Source organism: Hyperolius riggenbachi, chromosome 1 (assembly GCF_040937935.1).
Source record: "Hyperolius riggenbachi isolate aHypRig1 chromosome 1, aHypRig1.pri, whole genome shotgun sequence".
Classification (NCBI taxonomy): domain Eukaryota; kingdom Metazoa; phylum Chordata; class Amphibia; order Anura; family Hyperoliidae; genus Hyperolius; species Hyperolius riggenbachi.
The window spans coordinates 88,759,363-88,784,369 of NC_090646.1; the positions used below are offsets into that span (position 1 = coordinate 88,759,363).

At 45.4% G+C, this 25,007-nt stretch overlaps 1 protein-coding gene across 2 annotated transcripts in view; it reads right to left on the bottom strand.

Moving 5' to 3' along the window:
- HTT (huntingtin) overlaps nt 1-25,007 on the bottom strand; it is a 289,833-nt gene that overhangs the window by 210,770 nt on the left and 54,056 nt on the right. For both annotated transcript variants that reach the window (XM_068276315.1, XM_068276307.1), the window contains exons 3-7: nt 23,913-24,033; nt 13,932-13,991; nt 9,790-9,869; nt 4,117-4,255; nt 2,663-2,804 (exon numbers count right to left, since the gene is read on the bottom strand). In XM_068276315.1, the coding sequence (XP_068132416.1) occupies nt 2,663-2,804; nt 4,117-4,255; nt 9,790-9,869; nt 13,932-13,991; nt 23,913-24,033 (542 nt within the window). The remainder of the gene's footprint in view (nt 1-2,662; nt 2,805-4,116; nt 4,256-9,789; nt 9,870-13,931; nt 13,992-23,912; nt 24,034-25,007) is intronic.

Here is a 25,007-nt window from a genome sequence, read left to right on the forward strand (position 1 = left end):
TAATTATCCAGGGGCTTCCCTCTGAGGTAAGCATCTAATGCGCAGATTTTTTCTCCACAGGCACACCAAATACAAGTACACTTGAGGCTAAAATGGTCCATTTCACCCGAGTAGACAACAACAGAGTAATGGAAATGTTAAAGAACATTGTTAAAGGGACTCCGAGCACCTCTCATGGGCATGCCTTTAAGACAGACGACTTGAAACAAAGTCGTGCTACGACCCCTCTGGAGCAGCCTCTTGCTATGGCCATGCGTGTCACTTCCTCTTCCTTCTTCATTCAGTGATGCACTTCTCTAACAGAGAAGACAGGAGTGACCCGGATGTAATAACATAGCCAAGTTGGCAGCCGCAATTTTTAAATTGAAATCGACCGAAAACTATTTGGTGTAGAACGGCGATTCAGGCATCAAATGAAAGAGGAGAGCACAAGCTACAAAAAGGTGTGCATCTTTATGTACTTTGCAGAACTGGTTGGAGTATTAAAGGCATGCCTATGAGAGGTGCTCAGAGTCACTTTAAAGTGTACCTGAAACGCAATAGACATCAGACAGAACACAAATGTCACTATGTCTGAACGGCTCCTATGCTTGAAGGAAACCTGGAACGTATGAAGTAGCAGCATTGATCTTACCTGGGGCTTCCTCCACCTCATGTGCTCTGTGGACTTCCTCACCATCCTCCACGACTGGACTATAGAAGACAGCAGAAGAACGGAGCCCACAGATTTCATGGAGCTGGAGGAAGCCCCAGGTAAGTATAAACTCTGCTAATTTGTGTATCTCAGGTTTCATTTAAGCATAGAATTATTCAGGCATACTGACATTTCTATTCCGTCTGTTATCTGCAGTAACCAAACACCAAGTCCTTGAGATGCATAATTTTTCTGGACATCGGACGTAAGTTGGACATGTCACAGATAGCATGCCATTTATGACAGGTTCATTGCAATGGACACTATGGACAGACAAGACAAGTACAGACTGACACGACTAGAATGGTCATGTAAGGTGAAGTTGCACGGACCATCAAATTGTACATGGCATGGACCCGTTCAAGTGTGAACCTAGCCTCATACATTTATAACCTCTCTCTCACACCCCTAATGACTAAAAATTAATGCTGCCCCAATACCCCCAAAAGCACCCTCACACTTACCAGGACCCCAAAAAGCCCCCAAATCTGCTTTTGGAGGCCGTCTGCCACAACATAAAGCCCTGGACTACCAGAGTGACATTTGGGAGAGAGCATGGTATTCTTGCCACTTATGCATTCTGTTGCTGCTGATAGGAGAGGAGGCTGGGCTAATGCATCCACAGACCTCCCCCTCCACTATACTGCGGTCAGGCAGGGGAGAGGGCAGCAGCTGACTTCAGAGTCGAACAAACAAGTCATTCCTTGGAAAGTAGATGAACTAAAAAATACTGGCAGCAGCTGGTATGAAACAAGTATAAGCATCAGATAAGGAGACAGGATGGAAAACACAGAACAGGCCACTTCTGCACAGCAAGGGTTGGTTTACAGTAAAGGCAATGCACTGAGTTTCAATGCACAACTGATGCTCAGCGCAGGTGAAGGAATCTTTCATGTACTTCTATGGGCCAGGGTACGTATATGCGTTATGGCAGAAAGCCTCTTCCCAATGCACTGCTGTATGCATATTTTTCTGTGTGGTGCAAACCCAATACATACAAAAGTGCATAGCAATGCATGCGTTACAGTTTATACTTTACTATAAGAGCATACAGCGAGTTATGGTGAGCCCTTGTGACTCTGACCAGAGCACTAGAGATTTATTGTACATTCATTCCAGAGGGAACACAAAACTGTACAACACTGAACTGATAAGGATAAAAGGTCATAAATAGGACGAGCATTATGTCCAAATAATGCAATAATCTTTCAATAGCACATATTCAAGCATTCACATTAATGTCAGTGTTGATCTATGAATTCACGGTGCATAATGGGGTCGTGGATAACACTCTCGCCTTGCAGCACTGGGTCCACGGCTCAAATCCCAGCCAGGGCACTATCTGCATGGAGTTTGTATGTTCGCCCCATGTCTGTGTGGGTTTCCTCCGGGCACTCCAGTTTCCATCCACATCCCAAAAATATTCCCTCTAAATAAGCCATATATTACGTACAGTACATAAGACTATGGTAGGATTAGATCGTGAGCCCTGTGAGGGACAGTTAGTGACAAGACTTTATTCTCTGTAAAGCCCTGCAGAAAATGTGGGTGCTAAATAAACACTAAATAATTATTATTATTATTTATAAAGCTCCAACATATTACGCAGTGCTGGACAATAAATATATACAAAGGATAACAGACGTAACAAGGTTATACAGCATAGGACAAAGCTATACAAGGCAAACGGAATACAAAATACATGATCATGCGATTCTGGGCTGGTTAGGTAGGCCCAGTAATACAAGTATGAGGTGGTCATAAGTAAGGAGCACACCATCATACAGAATACACTAGGGAAGGGAGGACCCTGCCAAAGGCTTACAAGAATGTAATATCATTTTAAAAAGTAGTAAGCAGTATTTCACACTGTAAAAACCTTTCTGTAAACACCTTTCTTCACTACCACACAACACTATTATCACAAAGAAAAGCACAAGAGCCCAGAGAAGTCCCCTCATGAATTACCCAGGAGGACGTTGAGGAGCCAGGTGTAGAAGTACTGCGTTCTCCGGGAATGCTGACAGATGTGGACTGCAGAACCAGCTGCTGTACGGCGGATTGTGGGGGAACTTGACTTCAGATTGGCTACAAATGCTTTCAGCAGAACCTGACAGCAAAGAGCAGAATGACATTACAAAGTACATTGCATACAGAAACATAATGAACAGACGGTAATACTTTACACGCAACATAAACTGAACCTTCTCCAGACAACATCCGTCCCTTCTCACTGACCACCTCTCAGTCACATCCTGTCACACGTGTGTGATGTCACACATGCTAGACGCGATTGGAGGCAGGGCTGCAGCCGTTAGCCCTGCCTCTAGGAGCAGCAAAATCTACGACCAATTTGGTCGATTTTGCGGGGGGGGGGGGGGGTTTGGGGGTGAAGGGACCCCTGTTTAGCAGCGGGATAGCGGCGTTTTAGCAGGGGCACACGTGCCCCTGCTAACTAGGAGCTCTGAAGCAAGAATTATTCTCGCTTCAGTGTCTCTTTAAGGGCTATGCCTCTGACACAGACGACCTGGGTTCGAATCCCACTCTTACTGTTCAGTAAACCAGCACCTGTTAAGTAAGGAGTCCTTAGGCTAGACTCATTAACAATGTAACTGCCTACTGAGCGTGCCCTAGTGGCTGCAGCTTAAGCGCTTCATGCCCACCTAGAGAAAAGTGCAATGTAAATGTTACTTGTCTTTGTGCTGCCTAACCCTACTCCCCACTCCCAACATTAACCCCCCGATGCCTAACCCTAATGCCCCCTCTATCCAGTATTAGCTCCTCCCTGATGCCTATTCCTAATATACCTAGACCTCCAATTGCTCGCATGTATCGACCTCCAAAGACTTGTTAACCACTTAAGTACCAGCGGTCTCTGCCCCCTTAAGGACCAGAGACCGTTGTTACCAGAAACGGCAGAACACCGTCAAATACTGACAAATCGCCGCACATATCGGCCGGGAACCTCAGGCCACCCACTCTGCTGTATATATGACAGCAGAGTCCTATAAGTATTGGCTCCTGACCATGTCTATCAATGTAAGCCAATGGGAGTTGCTTATATTGATAGACAGGATCAGGAGCCAATGAAATAGTCTCCCGACCGCTCACAGGGCTCTGTCATAGAGATGGTAAGATAAATGAGCTACGGCAGGGAGATAGCGACTCAATCGCCGAGAGCGGTGATAACATGTGGTGGCGGTGAGTTGAAATCTATGCCCTGGCAGCCAGATCAGCATCAAAACAGTGCGTAGATTTCAATTAGCGATGTCCTTAAATGGTTAAAGAATGCTTAAAAAAATGTAAAGGCATTAAACTTGTTTAATGTAGAACCTTTAGTTACATTAGGTTGTTGTGCGTCATCATAAATGCATCTAAATCTGCAACAACATGTACAAAGACAGCTTTGCAAAACGACATACCTTAATCTCATGATCATTTGCAAAGTTACCAAAGGCAGCCATGAGTTTTGGAATGGCAGCAGCGAGCGTCTCCTGCACTGACTCTTCTTGACGCTTACTTATTTTTGTGATACAAGGAAGCAGGTTCACCAGGTATGGTCTGGCAACAGAGGAGAAAATAACACTGATAAAATACACAGACACACAGAAGTTGGTGGAAATCTTAATGTTACACCACAGTCGATAGGCTATACAGCTTGAGGAATGAGTTTGCCTCTGAAACAGCATCTGTCGCTGTCCCTGGGCTTTATCTTTATGCAATAAAGAGCTTAAATACATCTAAGAAGTGCTGCTGATCTCGACTACTTATGGTGGAAATATTAAAGCAGAAGCCATACTCTTATGCCAAGACTGAGAAAGACTGTATGTGACAGAAGAAAAAAAATAATAAAAACATGGTGATTACAACATTTGTTACATTTTTTTCTTTGAGCTTTAAAGTGAACCTAAACTGAGAAGGATATGGATTTTTCCTTTTAAAATAATACGAATTGCCTGACTGATCCTGGATCTCTAATACTTTTAGCCACAGCCCTGAACAAGCATGCAGATCAGGTGCTCTGACTGAAGTCAAACTGTATTAGCTGCATGCTTGTTTCAGGTGTGTGATTCAGCCACTACTGCAGCCAAAGAGATCAGCATGCTGCCAGGCAACTAGTATTATTTAAATGGAAACATTCATATCCCTCGAAGTTTAGGTGCACTTTAAATGATCTTGGGAGGAAGAAGATGGCTGGCAACATAAAACCCTCAAAAAAATGGACTACTGACGATGTCTGTGTGTAGAGATGGTGAAGGGTGCAATTTCACTAGAAGCATGGAAATTTGCACGCCATTTTCCTACGTGAAATTGCATGTGAATTCACATACTGTACATGCGCTTTTACATGCAAATTTGCATGTGTAATTGCTTTTTTTTTTTTAAAGTTTATATTGACTAACAAAAATTAATGTAAAAAATGCTCATGTGAAACCGCTCATGTAAGTGTAATGCTGCATCAGAAATTTTGTAGCACTGCTGTCCAAATCCAGCTACAGCTTGCATTCAATTTACATGGAAGACCGAATTCTTTAAACATCTTGTGCCATCTCTATCTGTGTGGTTGGTACTACCAGTGCTTAATGGTGCTCTCACAAGTAATCACAGTAATCGATTCAAATGAGCTGTAATTGCCACAGCTGAATGCGGTGGGGTTAATTATCCATAATGCCACCGTCCGCCCTGCAATTCAAAGAGCTTGCCCACGTCCTATTGGTCGCGTTGCAAGCTTCGCTATGGCGCACTTCCTCCTTCTGGCTTAAAGGTGGAAGTGCGCCATAGCGAAGTTTGCGACGCGATCAATAGGATGCGGGCAAGCTCTTTGAAACGCAGGGCGGATGGCGGCATTATGGGTAATTAACAACCCCGCATCCAGCCACTCAGCTGCGGCAATTACAGCTCATTTGAGTAATCACTCGCGATTGGGGGGTCTGATCGCTCCCCCAATGTTAGTTGTTTTTTAATAAATATTTATATAATCTATTTTTAAATATAATTTGTTAAAAAAAATTTTTATTTTAACCATATCCCCCTCCCTTCCCCCGCCAGCCAATCACTGTGATTGGTCGTCATAGGCATCATCCTATGACAGCGGATCACCCCTGCACCTGCCAGGGAGACAGCCATATCACACGGCTGTTCCCAGTACAGCGCTGCCGTAGATGGCAGCGCTGTACATTTATCATTTAAGCGGGGATGCGCGAGCATCGGCGCGTGCAGTCCCCTGCAAACTCCGTCCCCAGGACCTTACGCTGATCGGCGTTTGGCGATCCTGGGGCTGTCACCGCAGCGGTCTTTTACTGGGTAAATCTTTCCAAAGTAAGTTACAGAGTACCCAGCAAGGTCATGCTGAACCAGAACTCCTAGGAGTGTGTAAGGGGCTACAAAAGACCAAAAAGCCCACTTACTAAAATGCTAAGAAAAACAAAAAAGTTTGTTTTCTTAAAAACAGAAGGTATTTGCAATAATTCAGGTTGGAGTGAGCTTGAGATTTCTTCCAGTGCATCACTGCTGAAACATGCAAATTATCCATCATTTTCCCTGGAAGGTAAAAACACCTCCAGATCCGCTGGAATGCTGTGATGTGTCAACTTCACCAGTGCATGGGATGGATGAATGTGGCTCTATAGGGTAGGACTTGAGACTCTTTCCAACCTGTCACACTATATCTGTCACTGGCATTTTCCTCCATTTGAGTAATGTCGAACATAGTCCAGCATAGGAAAACTGGTTGCCGCTAGATGGCGCTGTTGCTGGATAAAATCTGACAGAGCATCAGCCTGTTCAGCTCAAAGTGTTGGACTAAGGACCCGTTTCCACTATTGCGAATTCGCATGCGTTTGCCGCATGCGAATTCACATAGCCAATACAAGTGGATGGGACTGAGCGTTTTCATCCGTGTGAAAAATCCGCATGGCAGACCCATCAGAATTCGCATACCGCATACCGTGTATGCGAATTTTCATGCGAATTTGCACGCAAATTCGCATGGAATCAATTGAAAAGCACACAGGCACTGCCATGGTTAAATTCGCATAAAGCGTCATTCATGCAAATTCGCGTGCAAATTCACATGAAAATTCGCATACACCCGCATGCGAAATTCGCATCCCTATGCAATTTTTTTCCGCAGCGTTTCGCACCGCACAAGTGGAAATGGGTCCTAAGTCTGAAATGTTTAAAGGACATCCCAGATTAAAATAAACTGATGAGAAAAACAATTGCATCTATCCTCTTGCTCCTAAGAATGACTTTTTTAGTTATTCTACAGTTTTATTTTATATTTAAATCTAGTTTTTACGTTTTCACTGTTTCATTGTCTCTTCTCAATGACACCTTCATTGAAGTATGCCAGAGCTCACATCTATGAATCATTACCTTGTTTTATCCCTTTCCTGCTCTCAGAAGCGGTTTACTGACCGGAAAGTATTTTAGAGCTGTAATTACTTAACAGTGAGGGTTATGCTTGTCTGACCCAGTCCGAAATGGTCCCGACCCGGACAGAAACTGTCACTTGCATACCTGATGTTTAACTTTTTCAGGCAGAAAACTGTACATACACATCTATCTCATCATGTCACTTGTTACCTCGTTTGTCCTTAACCACTTAAGGACCGGGCTAGGTTCTTCTGATCCGTGCTGGGTGGGCTTTTCAGCCCACACCCACAGCACAGATCCTGTTGCAGGCAGGCCAATCAAACTTCCACCCTATTTCCCCCACTAGGGGGATGTCCTGCTGGGGGGGGGGTGGTCTGAGCGCCGCCACTCACTTTCGCCTAGCGGGGGGGGGGGGGGCGGCAGGGGCTCCTCAGAGCCTCCCTTTGTTTCCCTCCTTCCCCTGGGCAGTACAGGACGGCTATCCGCCCTGTACCGCCTCCGATAGGCTTCAGCCTATCAGATGTCGGCGATCCCCTGCCCATCAGAGGTGACGTAAACCCCCGGGGATTTCTTCCCCGTGTGTTTACATTTAGCCTGCGAGCCGCGATCGGAGGCTCGCAGGCTGTTCACGGAGACACCTGACATGGAAAGGCCGCTCGAACGCGGCAGTTTCCATGGGAAACCACATACGATCTGCTGCCGCCTATCGGCGTTAGGAGGTCGTTATGGGCCCCGACCCAAACTCCCGCCGCTAAGTCACATATTATAAATGTTACACGGGTGCATTTGGGCCATTCACTAGAGGCGCCGCTGCTGAATCTAGTCAGATATTTTAATCCTCTTCAGCACCACATACAATAACCAAAATTGTGCTGGCGTGCATGCAAGTGGGCGGAGCTACAGTAAGTGTGCTGGCTCTGGCCTTGCCACTGATTGTGGGTCACCTCCTAGCTCTAGTGCATACATCTCAAACTCCGGCCTGCGGGTCACATCTAGCCCTCAGAGCCATTCAATTTGGCCCTCAAGTGGTTTCCCTACTTTGCATTATATTTGGCCCACTCTAGACCACCAGGGAAGCTATATTGGAGGTGAAGCCCTAGAACACCAGGTAAGTCATATGGGTAGGTAGGGGGAAAGCACTAAACATTACGGAAGGTGGGGGCAACTAGACACTAGAGAACTGTATGGGTGGTGGGGGAGGACCACTAGACACCAGGGAACTGTATAGGGTAGGGAGAGCCACTAGACACCAGGGAACTGTATAGGGTAGGGAGAGCCACTAAACAACAGGAAACTGTATAGGGGGGGCCATTAGACACCTGTAAACTTTACAAGGGAGGAAGGTGGCTACTAGACCACAACTTGGTCCCAGTTTTCAATTTCGGCCCACTTTATATTTGAGTTCAACACCCCTGCTCTAGTGTGAGGAGGTACAGATCCTCTGAACCCCAGCTGCCTCCAAAAATTCCAACCATCCCCACCCCAACACCCTGGAAAAAAAAAAAGTGTTCGGAGGAGGGTGATCAGGAAAAAGTATTGGAAAGGGTTAAAATTAACACTTGGTTTATGGTGGAGGGGCAACTACAGGAGAGCAGCCCTTGTGACTGCAGGGAAGCCCAGAGTAGCAGGGAAGCCCAGAGCAGCAGGGAAGCCCAGAGCAGCAGGGAAGCCCAGAGCAGCAGGGCAGCCCAGAGCAGCAGGGAAGCCCAGAGCAGCAGGGAAGCCCAGAGCAGCAGGGAAGCCCAGAGCAGCGGGAAGCCCAGAGCAGCGGGCAGCCTAGAGCAGTAGGGAAGCCCAGAGCAGTAGGGAAGCCCAGAGCAGTAGGGAAGCCCAGAGCAGTAGGGAAGCCCAGAGCAGTAGGGAAGCCCAGAGCAGTAGGGAAGCCCAGAGCAGCAGGGAAGCCCAGAGCAGCAGGGCAGCCCAGAGCAGCAGGGCAGCCCAGAGCAGTAGGGAAGCCCAGAGCAGTAGGGAAGCCCAGAGCAGTAGGGAAGCCCAGAGCAGTAGGGAAGCCCAGAGCAGCAGGGCAGCCCAGAGCAGCAGGGAAGCCCAGAGCAGCAGGGCAGCCCAGAGCAGTAGGGAAGCCCAGAGCAGTAGGGAAGCCCAGAGCAGTAGGGAAGCCCAGAGCAGTAGGGCAGCCCAGAGCAGCAGGGGGGAAGCCCAGAGCAGCAGGGAAGCCCAGAAGCAGCAGGGCAGCCCAGAGCAGCAGGGCAGCCCAGAGCAGCAGGGCAGCCCAGAGCAGCAGGGCAGCCCAGAGCAGCAGGGAAGCCCAGAGCAGCAGGGAAGCCCAGAGCAGCAGGGAAGCCCAGAGCAGCAGGGAAGCCCAGAGCAGCAGGGAAGCCCAGAGCAGTAGGGAAGCCCAGAGCAGGAAGCCCAGAGCAGTAGGAAGCCCAGAGTAGTAGGGGGCCCCCCCAACTACTGCTTCACTCTCTCTGAATAAGAGGTCCATTCTTCAGGTCAGGTGTTTTTGTGGCTACACATGTTATCGGTGTAAAGATCCTGATGGCCACACTTGTTATATGACCCTTGCAAGATGGGTCCCCAGGCTGTGGAGGTCAACTGGGGTAGGCAAGGGAAAGGGTGTGAACATGGGGGGCCCCATCAAAGTTTTACTGGGGGCCCCATGATTTTTAGTTACGCCCCCTGGTTTATGGAAAGAATGCTTGTTATTGTGTCATTGCATGCCACCTCTTCCCATCTCCATCAGAGCGCTCACTTACCTGCACTTCTGAGGCCGTACAAGGTGCGCCAACTCAGCAAACCTCCAGAGGGCAGCCCTGAGGCTTCGCGGGGCACCATTCTATAAAGAGATTTATACAGTGATCAGCAGCAGAAGACAGCGATAAAATGTTTCACTCCTACTGTATGTCCAGCTGTGGGATGAAGGACTCGGGATGCTACATGCTAGGATTACAGCTGCAGTGGTATTATATCCATACAGACTTCCATATAAGTGATTGTATCTGACTTCTGGAGCTTAGGCTACAGCTGGCCACACACCATACAATATTTTTCTATTTCTTTTTAATTCAAGAATTACAATAATGTTTTCGATTGATTGTAATATTTGAAAAATCTGATCAAATTGCTTCGGTCTACAGTCAGGTCCATCAATATTGGGACATCAACACAATTCGAACATTTTTGGCTCTATACACAACCACAATGGATTTGAAATAAAACAAACACGGTGTGCTTTAACTGCAGACTGTCAGCTTTAATTTGAGGGTATTTACATTCCAATCAGGTGATCGGTGTAGGAAATAACAACAGCTTACATATGTGCCTCCCACATCCATAGTTGGACGACTCCTGTGTTCTGATTGGCTAAGGGCTTTCAGATTTGATTGGTGCTCAAACTGCTAGCTTTACTATATAAGAGTGTGGATTTTAAGTGTCAGTCAGATGTGAAACTGCACGGCATAAGAAAGGACGGATAGACCGAAACAGCGGGGATGTCGCTGATACAGAGGAACATCATGCTGATTTAAAACTAATAAACAAGTATGTATTTATGGATTAATTTAGTTTTTAACCACTTTCGTACTAGCAGTCTCTGCCCCCTTAAGGACCAGAGACTGTTGGTACGGTAAAACGCTGCCTCCCGACGAATCGCCAAACATACCCGCTGCTCGTGCCGGTCACAGCGCTGCTCCATCGCCGCAGGTTCCTCTCTCTACCGTATCTATGACAGCAGAGTGCTGACAGCCGGGTCAGGAGCAGCTTTCTTTGGCTCCCGGCGCTGTCTATCAATGGGAGCGAATGTGATTGGCTCTCCGTAAACACGCAGTCAGGAGCCAATGAAAGGAGCTTCTGACCTGCTTACAGAGCTCTGCCGTCTTCTAGACGGGGAACGGCGGAAACGGCGGATGCGCTCAGTGATTGAAATCTACGCCCTGCCAGCCAGGAGCCCACCAAAACAGGTTGTAGATATTTATCACCTCGGTCCTAAAGTAGTTAACTACTTACTGGTGGGCTCCTGGCTGACAGGGCAGAATTTCAATCAGCCGCCACTGCGTGCATCCGCCGTTTCCGTCGCTCCCCGCCGATCAAACCAGACGTCTCTCGCCACAGCTCACTGGCTCTGCCTGTCTCTATGACGGCACAGCTGTGTGAGCCGCTCAGGAGACGATTTCATTGGCTCCTGGCCCTGTCTATCAACCTAAGCCGCTCCCATTGGATTACGTTGACAGACACGGTCAGGAGCCAATGAAAGCTGCTTCTGACAGGCTCACATGACTCTGCGAGTCTATGTCAGGAGGATCCCGGCATGCGGCGGTGACAGCGGGTATGCGCGGCAATTCGTCAGGCTTCCTTAAGTGTTGTACCAACATTCTCTGAGACAAAGAAGAAATAGATTTATACATACCTGGGGCTTCCTCCAGCTCCATAAGCCTGGATCTCTCCCACGCCGCCTTTCTCCGCTGCCTCTGACCGCCGGTACCGGGTCCCGTCATTTCGTCCAGTCGAGCCAGTCGACGCAAGCGCAGTGCGCTCCCTCCGTACTGCGCAGGCGCATGCGTACAGAGCCGGAGGGAGCCCCTGTGGATGCGGAAGACTGGTCGCGTCCGGCGGGACCAGGTACCGGCGATAGAGGCAGCGGAGGACGGTGGCGTGGGAGCGATCCAGGCTTATAGAGCTGGAGGAAGCCCCAGGTATGTAAAACATCTTTTTCCATTTTTAACCAGCTTAGCAGTATGGACGAGCTCAGCTCGTCCATGACCGCCGCGCTGGATTGCTCAGGCCCTGGTGGGACGATTTTCACAATTTTTTTTAAAAACACGCAGCTAGCACTTTGCTACCTGCGTGTTATTGATCGCCGCCGATGCGCTGCATTACAGTGTTCTGAACGGGACTTCCTGTTTGCTCTGATCGCCGGAGGCGATCGGAAGGGGCGGTAGCGGCTATCATGTAGCTAGCGCTGGCTAGCTACATGATTTAACAAAAAAAGAAAAAAAATGTAAAAAAAATGTGCTGCGCCACCGCCCCGGCCGTTTTAATAGAACGCCTGAGTAGTTAAGCTTTCCCTTGTCTCTGGTTCCCTTTAAGGGGGCAGAGACCGCTGGTATTTAAGTGGTTAAAGATCCTCTTTAAGTCCCTCCCATTGGGTGATGAGGGTGTACTCACATCCCCTGGTACACTCCACGTTAGAGGGATGTGCTGGGGCAAGGATGAAAACTACCAGGAACAGCATTTCTATTTTGTGGTCATAATATATACAATGTATTTAAAAAATATTAAAAAGTGAAGATGAGGAAGTTGGGGTCATTGTATAAACAAAGTAACATCTATATTTTATAGACTGTTTACTTCGGTGTTGTAGGTCTGACAAGACAAATGATGGTGGTTTTCATCTGCACAAATGTCAATCTTACAGCGACTGAGCAGGCACTTCCAGGCTGCCTGGGGCACGGCCAAGCACAATACTCACATTACTGAGAGTATCCAAAAGTAATGTCCACTTACTTTTGTTTACGACAATCTCCATTAAAAAATTCATTTAAAAATCATTACAGTAAATTTACCTTGGGGGAAACCCCATAAATCACCAGGAGTCACAACTCCATCTCACAATCAATATAAAGTCATGACTAGGGAAAACATGGCAAGACTCAGAATAGAATATAATCTAAAACAGTACAGAGTAAGCAACTGTTAAAGTGTAACTGTCGGGCAAAAATCAAATCAATTCGTTATTTTTAACTGGTAAACGTAATAAGTATGCTAACCAGGCAATCCAAAAGTTAAAATCACTCTTACTTTTCTTGTTGATAAATGCTCATTCCCCAGTTTACCTCACTCTTATTTGCTACATTGACGCACAAAGGAAGTTGCAGGGCATGCTGGGTTGTCCTTTTGCTTCTCTATTTCCTCAGACTTAATTAATGCAGCCTAATTGGCGGCTGAAGCCCCAGCCCCCTGTTTTTTCCTGCCACACCTCTGTTCCTCTCTGATTGGACAATATTTCTCATGCTGAGACAATGCACTTTCTATTGCAGAGCTGGATTGGAGTGCCTGAAGACTGGGAGGAGGGCGGGCAATGTATACACAATCAGGCAGAGGAGAGTAAGGGAGGAAATGACACCAGGATTGGCTTCAAGATAGACCGTTAAAATGGAGAATCCTAAGAAGGATTTTCTCTTTACTATAGAAAAATCACTAAAATCAAAACGTGGACAGTGCAATACATATGTTATGTAAGTAGAGCAAGTAATTATCTACTTATATATGTAAGTTTTTTTTTCTGAGACTGTATGGCTGACAGCTCCTCTCCACACACACCCAGTCATCCCTCTGATTGGATTTTGAATTATAGGGTGGTACAACACACTGTATCTGTACCTCTTTACTGCACACTAGCTAAAGACCCGGCATTGCCCCGGTATGTATTTGGTTGTTGTTGGGTCTGGCCACTTTTTCTCATATGTTCGTCACAAATTAATGTCATCTGTGTGAAAATTCCCAATGTTTACCAGTTTCAAATATGGCTCTTGGTTCTGGGCACCTTTGCTGAGAAGCTAGCGTTTGTACAGTGGCCCTCCTATTGCTTTCAGTGCATCTGCAAACAATCTCTCTGGCACCTTCTACCGTGGCTCTCCTTTCCCCTCCATAGCAACAGAACATGTTGCTAGCCTGCAGGTTAGCGATGCACCTATACAGCATCGTCTCCACACTGTCACCTGAAGGATTGAATCGCATCCCTGGAGGGTGACAGCCCTCATAAGCGTGTACGAGGCACAAGTCTGCATATCAGTGTGCCCCAGCTTTCACAGGCCCTGATAACGAGTACAGCTCATATAAATATTAATATAACTACCGTAATGTGCCAGAGGTACCTCTGTAACAATCTAGAAGAACTCACCTTTTTAATTTCTTTGTACAGCTCAAGTTGTAGCCTTGGGAGGTTTGAGTCCATCAGAGCCTGTGGCAAGAGAGCACAAAGATGAATGTATGCACTCAATGCCCTCCATTGTTCGCTCTATAATACATAATACCACAGGTCATCTCGCTCGCACTAATAAAGAACTTCTCACAAAAAAACCATCTACCATTCTGAATAAAGAGGGTCTGCTCTGGAGATCCCGGCAGAGAGAAAGTCTATTCAAAAAGACTTAAAGGGAACCCGAGGTGAGAGTGATAAGGAGGCTGCCATATTTATTTCCTTTTAAACAATACCAGTTGCCTGGCAGTCGTCCTGATCCTGTGTCTCTAATACTTTTAGCCATAGACCCTGAACAAGCCTATGCAAATCAGTTACTCTGCCTCAGCTGACTCGGATTTTAGTGGATTAGACATATGCTTGTTCCAGGGTTTTGACTCTACTAAGTATGCCAGAAGATCAACAGGACTGCCAGGCAACTGGCACTGTTACAAGGAAATAAATATGGCAGCCTATATATCCCTCTCACCTCCGGTTCCATTTCATAGTTCTTAGTAAAAAAATAAGAAAAGCCATTTAGACACGCTTCTTTATTATTGTCACAGCATTTCAGAGACAAGCATTATAGCTATGTACACATGTGCTTTTGTCGCCTGAAACAATCATTTGTGATCATCCCGGGTGATCATTTAGAGCGAGTACAAGTGTCCTATTCAGTGACTCACTGAGTTTGAGAATACCAATCGAGCCACCATTTAAACGCCATTGCAGATGACAAGTCCCGATCTTCAGCCCCTCCACACAGAACAGGATATACTTCTTTCTTATCGTTTCAAGTAACAAAACTGAGTGTACCATATGTAACAGAGAGAACAAACCTTTTGAGATCAAATATGGAAGGGGTATGACCTGATTGAATACAAATATGTTTGAAAAAATAGAAAACTTTATTTAACACTTGCAAATTTATACATAAAAACAGCCATAGCGGCGACCTGCCCACACAACCCTAGGCCCCCCTCCCTCTAACAGAGATCTGCAGCAGCGACATCCCTGTAACAGAGACCTGCAGCAGCAACATCTCTCTATAGCCATTAGCACAGCTGCTGTAAATGTTACCCAGCTGAGTTGACTGCTGCAATAGCAACTTGAAGCTCCTCAGTCCTTAGAAAGAAGTCTTATGCTGGGTACACACGATAAGTTTTCCCGCTAGATTTTCCAACCGATCGAATTTTCCGCTCGACTCTCTTAGCTTTCGTTCGTTTTTCTTATCTTCACTGTTATGAGAAATCGAGCGCAGATTCGATCAGAAATATCGGACATGGTGTGTACCCAGCATAAATTCTACAGCGGCAGATCTGCAGCTAAAAAAAAAAAAAAAAAAAAAAAAAAAAAGGCAGCAGACTGTTGATCCAAGAACACAAGTCAATGGAGCTTCAAGCTGCTGCTGCTGCTGGTATGACATAGGGTGTCCATACATTACTCGATTTTCATTATGAATGAATCTGGCAGTGATCAACTTGGCTGCTTAATAAACCTGTCTAGCACGCAGGAAAAATCTTGGTCAAAAGGGCTCAACCCAAGTGTATGAGTCCCCGTTGGCCAGTAGTGAGTGTTGCCCCGCCAACACGACTATTCCTCGTTTCCTGTGTCCTGCATCTTTTTGAATTGCCACTGTGAGCGCCTGTACCATGCAACACCACCGCATGTACGGATGTCACTACATGCGTCAGCACCACCTGTTGGAAAGCATTTCAATTACAGCTTTATTTCAACCACACAGCTTATCAAGGTATATATACATATACTGTATATAATACCCATGGCTCATATGCTTGGGATCTTTCCCAGACCTCCTCCTGGCTGCTAACCACAAACCTGCAGCGCCAGATTTAGGTCAAGGTACACTAGGCCATGGCCTAGGGCACCACAGGAGCAAGGGTACCAAAGCAGCAGGCTAAACTTCGGCAGCATTGCACACTTGCAAATGCTGCAATGCATGGAGATCAAGCGAGCTCCTGACTGTGGTACTCTGCTGCTTGCCGCCTTTGCAGCGGCCACCTTGCTCTCTGTGCACGTTTGCATTGTGGCCGGCGGCTATGGACTTGGACAGCATTGGAGATGGAAAGGAAAAGGAAGCTTTTGCACTGGAGACGAGCAGAGAAATGAGTGACACTGATTGCTGCTGCGGTGTGAAGGTGAGCTGGCTACATATACTGAAAGGGGGGGGGGGGGGCTACCTATATTGGAGGAAAGGGGGGGGGTCATCTGGCTACCTATACTGGGGGGGGGGGCTGGTGAGCATGGCCTTGGGCGCTAAAGAGTACAAATCCGGCCCTGCAATCCTTGCATTCATACCACTAGGGACCCAGTGTAGTAGTACTGTATTGTGCACTCCATTGCACTATGGTCTAGTATATTTGTATTCTGTTCCATTCAGGTACAGTATGTACTTTAGTAGATTTAGGAACTATATGTAGAGTGAACACCGCTACATCTCACCACACTCCACGACAGTGCACGACCTGGTCAGCAAGTCCAATAATCATGAGCAAAAAGAAATGGTCCGCACTTGTCAATGAAGGTTTCCTTTATAGCTATGATTAAGGACAGTTAGTCCGAAACATGTCAGCTATCTGATGTTTGCCTCAGATGTTTTGGATATGTCCAACAATAAAGGAAACCTTCATTGACAAGTGCGGACCATTTCTTTTTGCTCGTTAGTAGATTTAGATTGTATGTAAGGATTTTATGCACAGTGGTTTGCAAAAGTATTCGGCCCCCTTGAAGTTTTCCACATTTTGTCACATTACTGCCACAAACATGAATCAATTGTATTGGAATTCCACGTGAAAGACCAACACAAAGTTATGTACATGTGAGAAGTGGAACGGAAATCATTCATGATTCCAAACACTTTTCACAAATCAATAACTGCAAAGTTGAGTGTGCATAATTATTCAGCCCCCTCTGGTCTGAGTGCAGTCAGTTGCCCATAGACATTGCCTGATGAGTGCGAATGACTAAATAGAGTGCACCTGTGTGTAATCTAATGTCAGTACAAATACAGCTGCTCTGTGACGGCCTCAGAGGTTGTCTAAGAGAATATTGGGAGCAACAACACCGTGAAGTCCAAAGAACACACTAGACAGGTCAGAGATAAAGTTATTGAGAAATTTAAAGCAGGCTTAGGCTACAAAAAGATTTCCAAAGCCTTGAACATCCCACGGAGCACTGTTCAAGAGATCATTCAGAAATGGAAGGAGTATGGCACAACTGTAAACCTACCAAGACAAGGCCATCCACCTAAACTCACAGGCCAAACAAGGAGAGCACTGATCAGAAATGCAGTCAAGAGGCCCATGGTGACTCTGGACGAGCTGCAGAGATCTACAGCTCAGGTGGGGGAATCAGTCCATAGGACAACTATTAGTCATGCACTGTACAAAGTTGGCCTTTATGGAAGAGTGGCAAGAAGAAAGCCATTGTTAACAGAAAAGCATAAGAAGTCCTGTTTGCAGTTTGCCACAAGCCATGTGGGGGACACAGCAAACATGTGGAAGAAGGTGCTCTGGTCAGATGAGACCAAAATAGAACTTTTTGGCCAAAATGCAAAACGCTATGTGTGGCGGAAAACTAACACTGCACATCACTCTGAACACACCATCCCCACTGTCAAATATGGTGGTGGCAGCATCATGCTCTGGGGGTGCTTCTCTTCAGTAGGGACAGGGAAGCTGGTCAGGGTTGATGGGAAGATGGATGGAGCCAAATACAGGGCAAACTTGGAAGAAAACCTCTTGGGAGTCTGCAAAAGACTTGAGACTGGGGAGGAGGTTCACTTTCCAGCAGGACAATGCCCCTAAACATAAAGCCAGGGCAACAATGGAATGGTTTAAAACAAAACATATCTATATGTTAGAATGGCCCAGTCAAAGTCCAGATCTAAATCCAATCGACAGTCTGTGGCAAGATCTGAAAACTGCTGTTCACAAACGCTTTCCATCTAATCTGACTGAGCTGGAGCTGTTTTGCAAAGAAGAATGGGCAAGGATTTCAGTCTCTAGATGTGCAAAGCTGGTAGAGACATACCCTAAAAGACTGGCAGCTGTAATTGCAGCAAAAGGTGGTTCTACAAAGTATTGACCCAGGGGGCTGAATAATTATGCACACCCCACTTTGCAGTTATTTGTAAAAAATGCTTGGAATCATGTATGATTTTCGTTCGACTTCTCGCGTGTACACCACTTTGTATTGGTCTTTCATGTGAAATTCCAATAAAATTGATTCATGTTTGTGGCAGTAATATGACAAAATGTTGAAAACTTCAAGGGGGTGAATACTTTTGCAAACCACCTAATTTTGGCCATTTCCCTTTTGCACGGATTTTTTATTTTTTTGACGGTTTGCACTGAGCACTTCGGCCCTAAAGGTTTTAATTGTATTTTATGCACTTTAAACAGATTCTGTAATTGAAGTGATTCTGATTGAACCGTGGATATGATATATTTTCTTTCCTTGATAAGGATGGACAAAGAGGAGGTTTATTTTTTCTGTTTTTAAAGGTTTTATGTGGTTGGAATATTTTGAAATAAAGCTGTAACTGAAACACTTTACAACAGATGGTGCTGTGATTTGACCATTCTTTCCTTTGGTGGTGTAATTCTCATTGTGGTCACTTCAAACAATAAGCAACGGCATAATAACCTGTAAAGAAAAACATTCATTTGTTACAGCTGATAGAAATCCTGCACCATGCAATAAATCTGCACTGTGTCTACTTCCTGATTCCATGAAAACATATGGCTTCAATTCATCAAAGGGTGTTCGATAACAAAATCCCAGTCCTTAAAATACCGCATTCGGTATTTTACACTTCACTGTGCTAATTCATCAATATTTTCCCATGTGTGGTAGAGGTTCGTTAAGTTACCGAAGTACTACGGCTTCAGTTCATCAAAGGCTGTTAGATAACAGCAGAGTGGTGCAGAGCAGCTTGGAATGTCTCTGTGTTGTTACAAGCTGATAACAATAGAAGGCATCCAGACATCCCTTTACATGTAAATGTGTGTTATATTTACTGTTACTTATACTGCCTCTGCTGCTCTGAATCTGTCCATCAGTGTTTCTTAACATTTTACTTCTTTGCCACAACGTAGATAAACTTCCTGGAGACTTTACAAATGCCATGCTTGGTGATTTCACCACATGCATCTTTGTATATTCAAACAGGGACTCAAAGGGTTAAACCACCGAAGGACATCTGGGGATATCTTTTGTCCCGTTATCTCTGCTCACTGCCTGGGAGGTCTGGAAGCTTGTGTGGAGAAGCCTGTGTGACCTATCAGCAGCACTTGCAGGAGAACAGGGGCTGTTTCTATTGGCTGCCTGCTCCTGCTAATCATGAAAACATTCACACAGAAGGCTTTCGAAGCCTGTAACGACAGGGGAGAGCTGGAGATAAACACCGAATGTGCTAGCGAATGTGGTAACCTTGATGAATTAACATTTACTGACATTTGCTGACATGTGTTGAGCACAAGTCGGTAATTTATCTCATTGCTCTGTGATTTCAGCTTCTCATTCGGTAACAGCTTTGATGAATTAACATTTTCTTAAGTGCTCCGTTAACTCAGCTGTTTTCAGCATTACCGAATGCGGTAATGCTTGATGAATTGAAGCCATAGCGTTAAAAACATGTGTTTTTGAATTAACTGCTCTGTCACAGCTGGGCAATCCAATTATAGTTGTGATTAGTCCCGGATGTGGAGGAATTAGGGCTGGTGCACATCAGAGCAGTTCTGGAGCGTTTTTTAAAACGCTTGCAGGGGGAAAACCGCTTGGCCAATGAAAGTGAATGGGACGGTGCACACCAGAGCGGGTCGTTTTTTCCACAAACGCAAACTCGGGAGCTGCAGCATTTTTTTAGATTTCTGAGGCGTTTCTGCCTCAATGTTAACGTATAGGAAAGTGGAAAACTGCTCTGAAAAACGCCAGATCAGAGTGGTTTTTCAATCGTTTTTGTTACAGTAGCTGTTCAGTAACAGCTTTACTGTAACAATATATGAAATCTGCTACACAAAAACGCTCCAAAAACCGCTAGGCATGTGTAGAAAACCTCTCTAAACATGTCTAGGAATCGCTCTGAAAATCTGCGTCAAAAACCTCTAGCGTTTTGCGGATCTGTAGAGGTTTATGGTGTGCAGGTGGCCTTAGACAGGCTAAACTCTCTAAATACATTTAGGGTCCATTCACACTTGAAAGCGCAAAACGCCGGAGCATACCACCAGCGTTTTGCTTGAGTGATTTTTCAGCGGAAATCACTGAACACTGCAGCAATTTTTCCGCTTCTATAGCACTGAAACGTGATCACCGGGAAATAGCCTGAAAATGGTGCAGGCGACGCGTTTGCGTTTCGCGATTTAAGAACGGGCGCATAGGGTTTAATTACACTAGCGCTTTCAAAAACGCTAGTGTTTAAGCATTTTGACAATATCGCCTGCAAAACGCTCAAGTGTGAATGGGCCCAAAGGGTGCAATTCTTTAAGTTTTCCTTCTGTCCTGGGCAGCGGTTTTGACAGAAACTTACAAACCATAGCTCTACTACAAATCTCTGCATTTGTGACACTGCTCGAACTAATCTAGGGCACTTAAACTAGCTTCCACCGCTACAGGCCAGAATACTCTGACTCTTCCAACCTCCCATAAAAGATAAACTGGCAGCGACACAAATAAGTTTTATAACATGTCAGATATGGCGAGTGTTTTTCCCCTTTCTCACCATTCCCTGCCGAGAGTACTAAACAACCTCAGACGGCACTCTATCAAATGACTGTATTCTAGACATGAACAGAAAGCAGCCCAATGTTCTGTTACAGGAGTATAAATAAAAGATACCCGGCTCTATTAGCATGAAAGACCCTGATACGCAGAACAATAAAATAAAATAAATCCGCTACTTTTGGGTCCAGATGGTTACATGGCCCAATAGTCCGAGTAATGGATGATCTACTTACAGCAAGAGACAAGGGTGAGTGCTCAATTCTGATTCGTCTTGACCTGTGGATACTGTGGATCATGAAATATTAATCCCGCGATTGAAGAATTACTGTGGTCTAAGTGGTGCTGTTCTCAGCTGGTTTCAGTCCTTACTATCTTCCAATCACAGAATGTTTGTCTGGACACCCACTACTCTAATACAATGCCAATTGTCTATGGAGTTCCACAGGGTTTTGTGCCATCACCGTTGCTTTTTGCAATCTACATCCTCCCAGTGGGCAAAATAGTCCAGAACTATGGCCTAGGATACCAGACGACACAAAATTGTATCTGTCCTTCAAGCCCATCAGCATCCATCAATGCCTGTCTAGAGGAATTACAAAAATGGATGAACACCAGCTGGTTGAGGCTGAACTCTAACAAAACAGAGGTGTAGGTGATAGGCGATCCACAGATGATGGATAATGTCCATAACTCTCCCCACCCCAAACTAGCAATTGGGGGAGATGCCCTACAGTATAAAAACGTCTTGGGGTGATGCTGGATGGAAAGCTAAAACTCAGACAGCAAGTCATCAAGTACTCATTCTTCCATCTGAGAAATATAGCAAGAATTAAACACCTTATCCCAGCTAAAGACCTCCCATGCCCTATTTCATGCATTTGTATCCTCCTGCCTGGACTACTGCAATGCCCTGTTCGTCGTATCCCTGGATAAGGCTCTGCGCCCCTTACAACTAGTACAGAATGCAGCCTAGCCCATAACCCCCACAGCTCACACATCTCCACAGTACTGCAAACTCTTCACTGGTTACCAGTAAAATGGAGAATCCATTTTAAGATCTGCCTGTTGACATTCAAGGCTCTAAACCACATGGGCCCAAATACATAGCAGATCTATTGGAATTATACGAATCTCTAAGCACCCTCCACTCTGCCAATAAGAGGAATTTGGTTATTCCCAGAATCCACTTCAAAACATTTGGTACTTGGGCCTTTTGCTATAAAGCCCTACTCTATGGAACTCACTTCCACAATCAGTGCTAGTGGCTCCTTCTCTGGACAACTTTAAGAAAAGGCTAAAACGCACCTCTTTTCCGAGCCTTTGAGACTATAGAATGCAGGGTTACAGCACTGAGTCCCCAAGGAGAAAAGAGGTTTAAAATTATTATTATAAAACCTTTAAGCCCCTTTTGATCCCCAAACTACTCTAATTGTAGAATAAGAACTTGTCGGGGACTGAATTCTTACAAGCCACAATTGTAATCCACAAACTAGGTGAGGATAGTGCTGAGGAGTCAAACTACCGGCCAATCTCCCAGATAAAATTCAGATAAAAAAAAAAATTCTCAAACATTTCGGCTGAAAGGCTAAATTGTTTGTAACCTAAAGTGATATACTTTCATCACATGGGGTTCGTTATGGGGAGGCAAACTACAGACAATATTAGTAGAATGATGGGATTGAGGTGATGCGTCATGCTCGGGGGGCGTTTCTGCTCCTGTCTTTGGATGCAGAGAGGGGTGTCCTCTCTCTCCGCTGCTTTTCGCCCTCTATGTAGCATCCCTGGCCCTAATGTTTAGGGATTCTCAAAACATTTCAGGTATAAGAGCTGGCGGGGATGACTTGAAAGTGTCCATGTTTATTGACGTTACGGTATTCTCCCTCTCCAACCCCCGGCAGCTCTCTCCCAAACTTATTTACCTTAATTGAGAAGTTCTCTACAGTGTCGGGATTCAAGGTCAATAGGTCTAAGTCAGAAGCTCTAGCATTTGTATTATCCATTGTGAAACAGGACTTGCTGGCCACTACATTCAAATTCAAAATACAGAGCAAGGTTCTGGAGTACTTTAGGGCCCTTTTCCACCAGCGCGTTTGCGCTGGCTGAATCGCAAAACCGCAAACCGCTAGCGATTTTACAATCGCTACGGTTTGCTTTTTAACATAGGAATCGCGGTAGGTCATTTCCACTACCGCGATTCGCTTTTGTCGGGAACGCGAACGCGCGGCGGAGCGATAATTGCCGCGATTTTGCTATGCAGTGCATAGCATAGCAAAATCGCGGCCGCAAACGTCGGGGGAATTGCCGGTTTTGCGATTCAGCAATCGCTAGCGTTCAGCGTGAACGCTAGCGATTGCAGGTGGAAAAGGGCCCTAAGTGTTTTCCTTTCTTCCTCTATTGTACAACTCTATGCAGCCAATTACACCCCATTGATGACCAAACTACAATGCCTCAATGAGTGGGAAAAATATAGGGTTTCTCTAACGGGTAGAGTAAATGCCTTAAAAATAATAGCCTTACCAATTTGTATAGATATTTGAAAGTCATGTGAGCTTCTTACACACAGGTCATTAGCTTGACTAATGTGTTCAGTGACATAGTGGAATTCTCATAGTCGCCCCCCAGTCTGCTGTCAAAATGTGTGAGGGATCTCGGCCGTTGAGGACTGAATTCGACATCTCTGATCTAGACAAAAACATGTCCCATCATGGATGCACTCATTAGTTGCTTGGTATATTCATCTACTGTTAATCTCCACCATGAGTTTTAAATGTCTAACGCATCTAGGTTTGTCACTATACATTTTGTACTATGTACAGCACTATGGAAGATGTTGGCGCTATATAAATAAAAAATAATAATCATATGCGGTGGGGGACAGGTGGGTGTGCGCACACATGTGGCCTAGCTTTTTAACGGGGGGGGGGGGGGCTTAAATACTTTTATAATAGTAATACTGTTAGCAAACCCCAGAATGACACTGCCATTACTCTGGGTCTGGGGATCACCCTTATACCTACAGATATGTGGAATCAGTAATTTTTACTTTACAGGAGGTGTAATTTGCATCCACTGGCACTCAGAGTTGAGTCAGAGTTCTTTTATTTTATTGCTGGGCAAGGCTGATCGCTTTGCCCTGTGGGCTCCGCACATGCAGATTAGCATGAGTGAACCAACACTTACTTTTACCACTTTATTGAGACACTCATCGGCCACCATCCTGACGTCTGATTCGGAGTCGTCGCTGCACAACAGGAAAAGCTCCATGGCGATCCCCAGCAACTTCTGAAACTCTGGAGAGTTCCTGAACAGAAAAAAAATAGCAGTAGAGAGTTGGGTCATATGATCAGGAAAAGCATGCAGCCACATGATAACCTAGCACTATGGCCCTACTTCCTCAGGGCAAACACAGTGTTCCTACAGCTCTTTCCTGTATGTATAGAATGTGGATATCAAACAGTCAGGGCTTGTTCACAATAGTGTGTGTAGTAAAGCAATGCCTGACACCATGTTGCCATTCACTCCATTATATTGTGCCATGAGGCTTAAATTCTATGGCGAAGATTTATCAAGAGCGTCTGAGACAAAATATTGGTAAGTTTTTAGAAATCCATGCAGAACCGTCTCAGATATCTAAAGAAATCACTAAATAGTGCAGATTCCTTCTTAAACTTTTAGGAATAGGAGTTAGAAAGACCTCTCAGGCAGTGCAGTGTGAGGGAAATTGCTTTTGCTGAGGTAACCAATACATCTGTTGTATTGCATCAATGCTCAGCACTGGAAGGGTTAAGCACAGAACAGCTTCAAAGGATACCTGGCAGTAGGGGGGAGGAGCACTTCACAAATCATGTCTAGCCTGCACTGCTACACTATCTGTAGAACTGCTATCAAGCATTTCTTAACCTGCAACGGTTTAGGAATAATTTTTAACTGTAGTGCAGCTCTAGAAATCCACACTAAACTGCCGCTATTATGTAGGATTTGAGAAGTTTCTTCCTATCATGCAGAACAGTTCCTCTGCTGGTTAGAACAGTTTAAGAAGAAAAAACTGTCGGTAATGCTTTGATAAATCTGGACCTATGAAACTAGAAGTCACGTACACCACATTGCTATGCATGCAGCCTGCACATCATTTGCACTGGTACGTTCTACTCGCACTGTGTTGCTGTGATCAGACATTGCTGGAATACTGAAAAACCATCTGTACTACATTGCTGAGTGATGCAAACTGCTTGGCAAAACAAGCAGTGTGAAAAAGCTCTTAACCACTTAAAGACC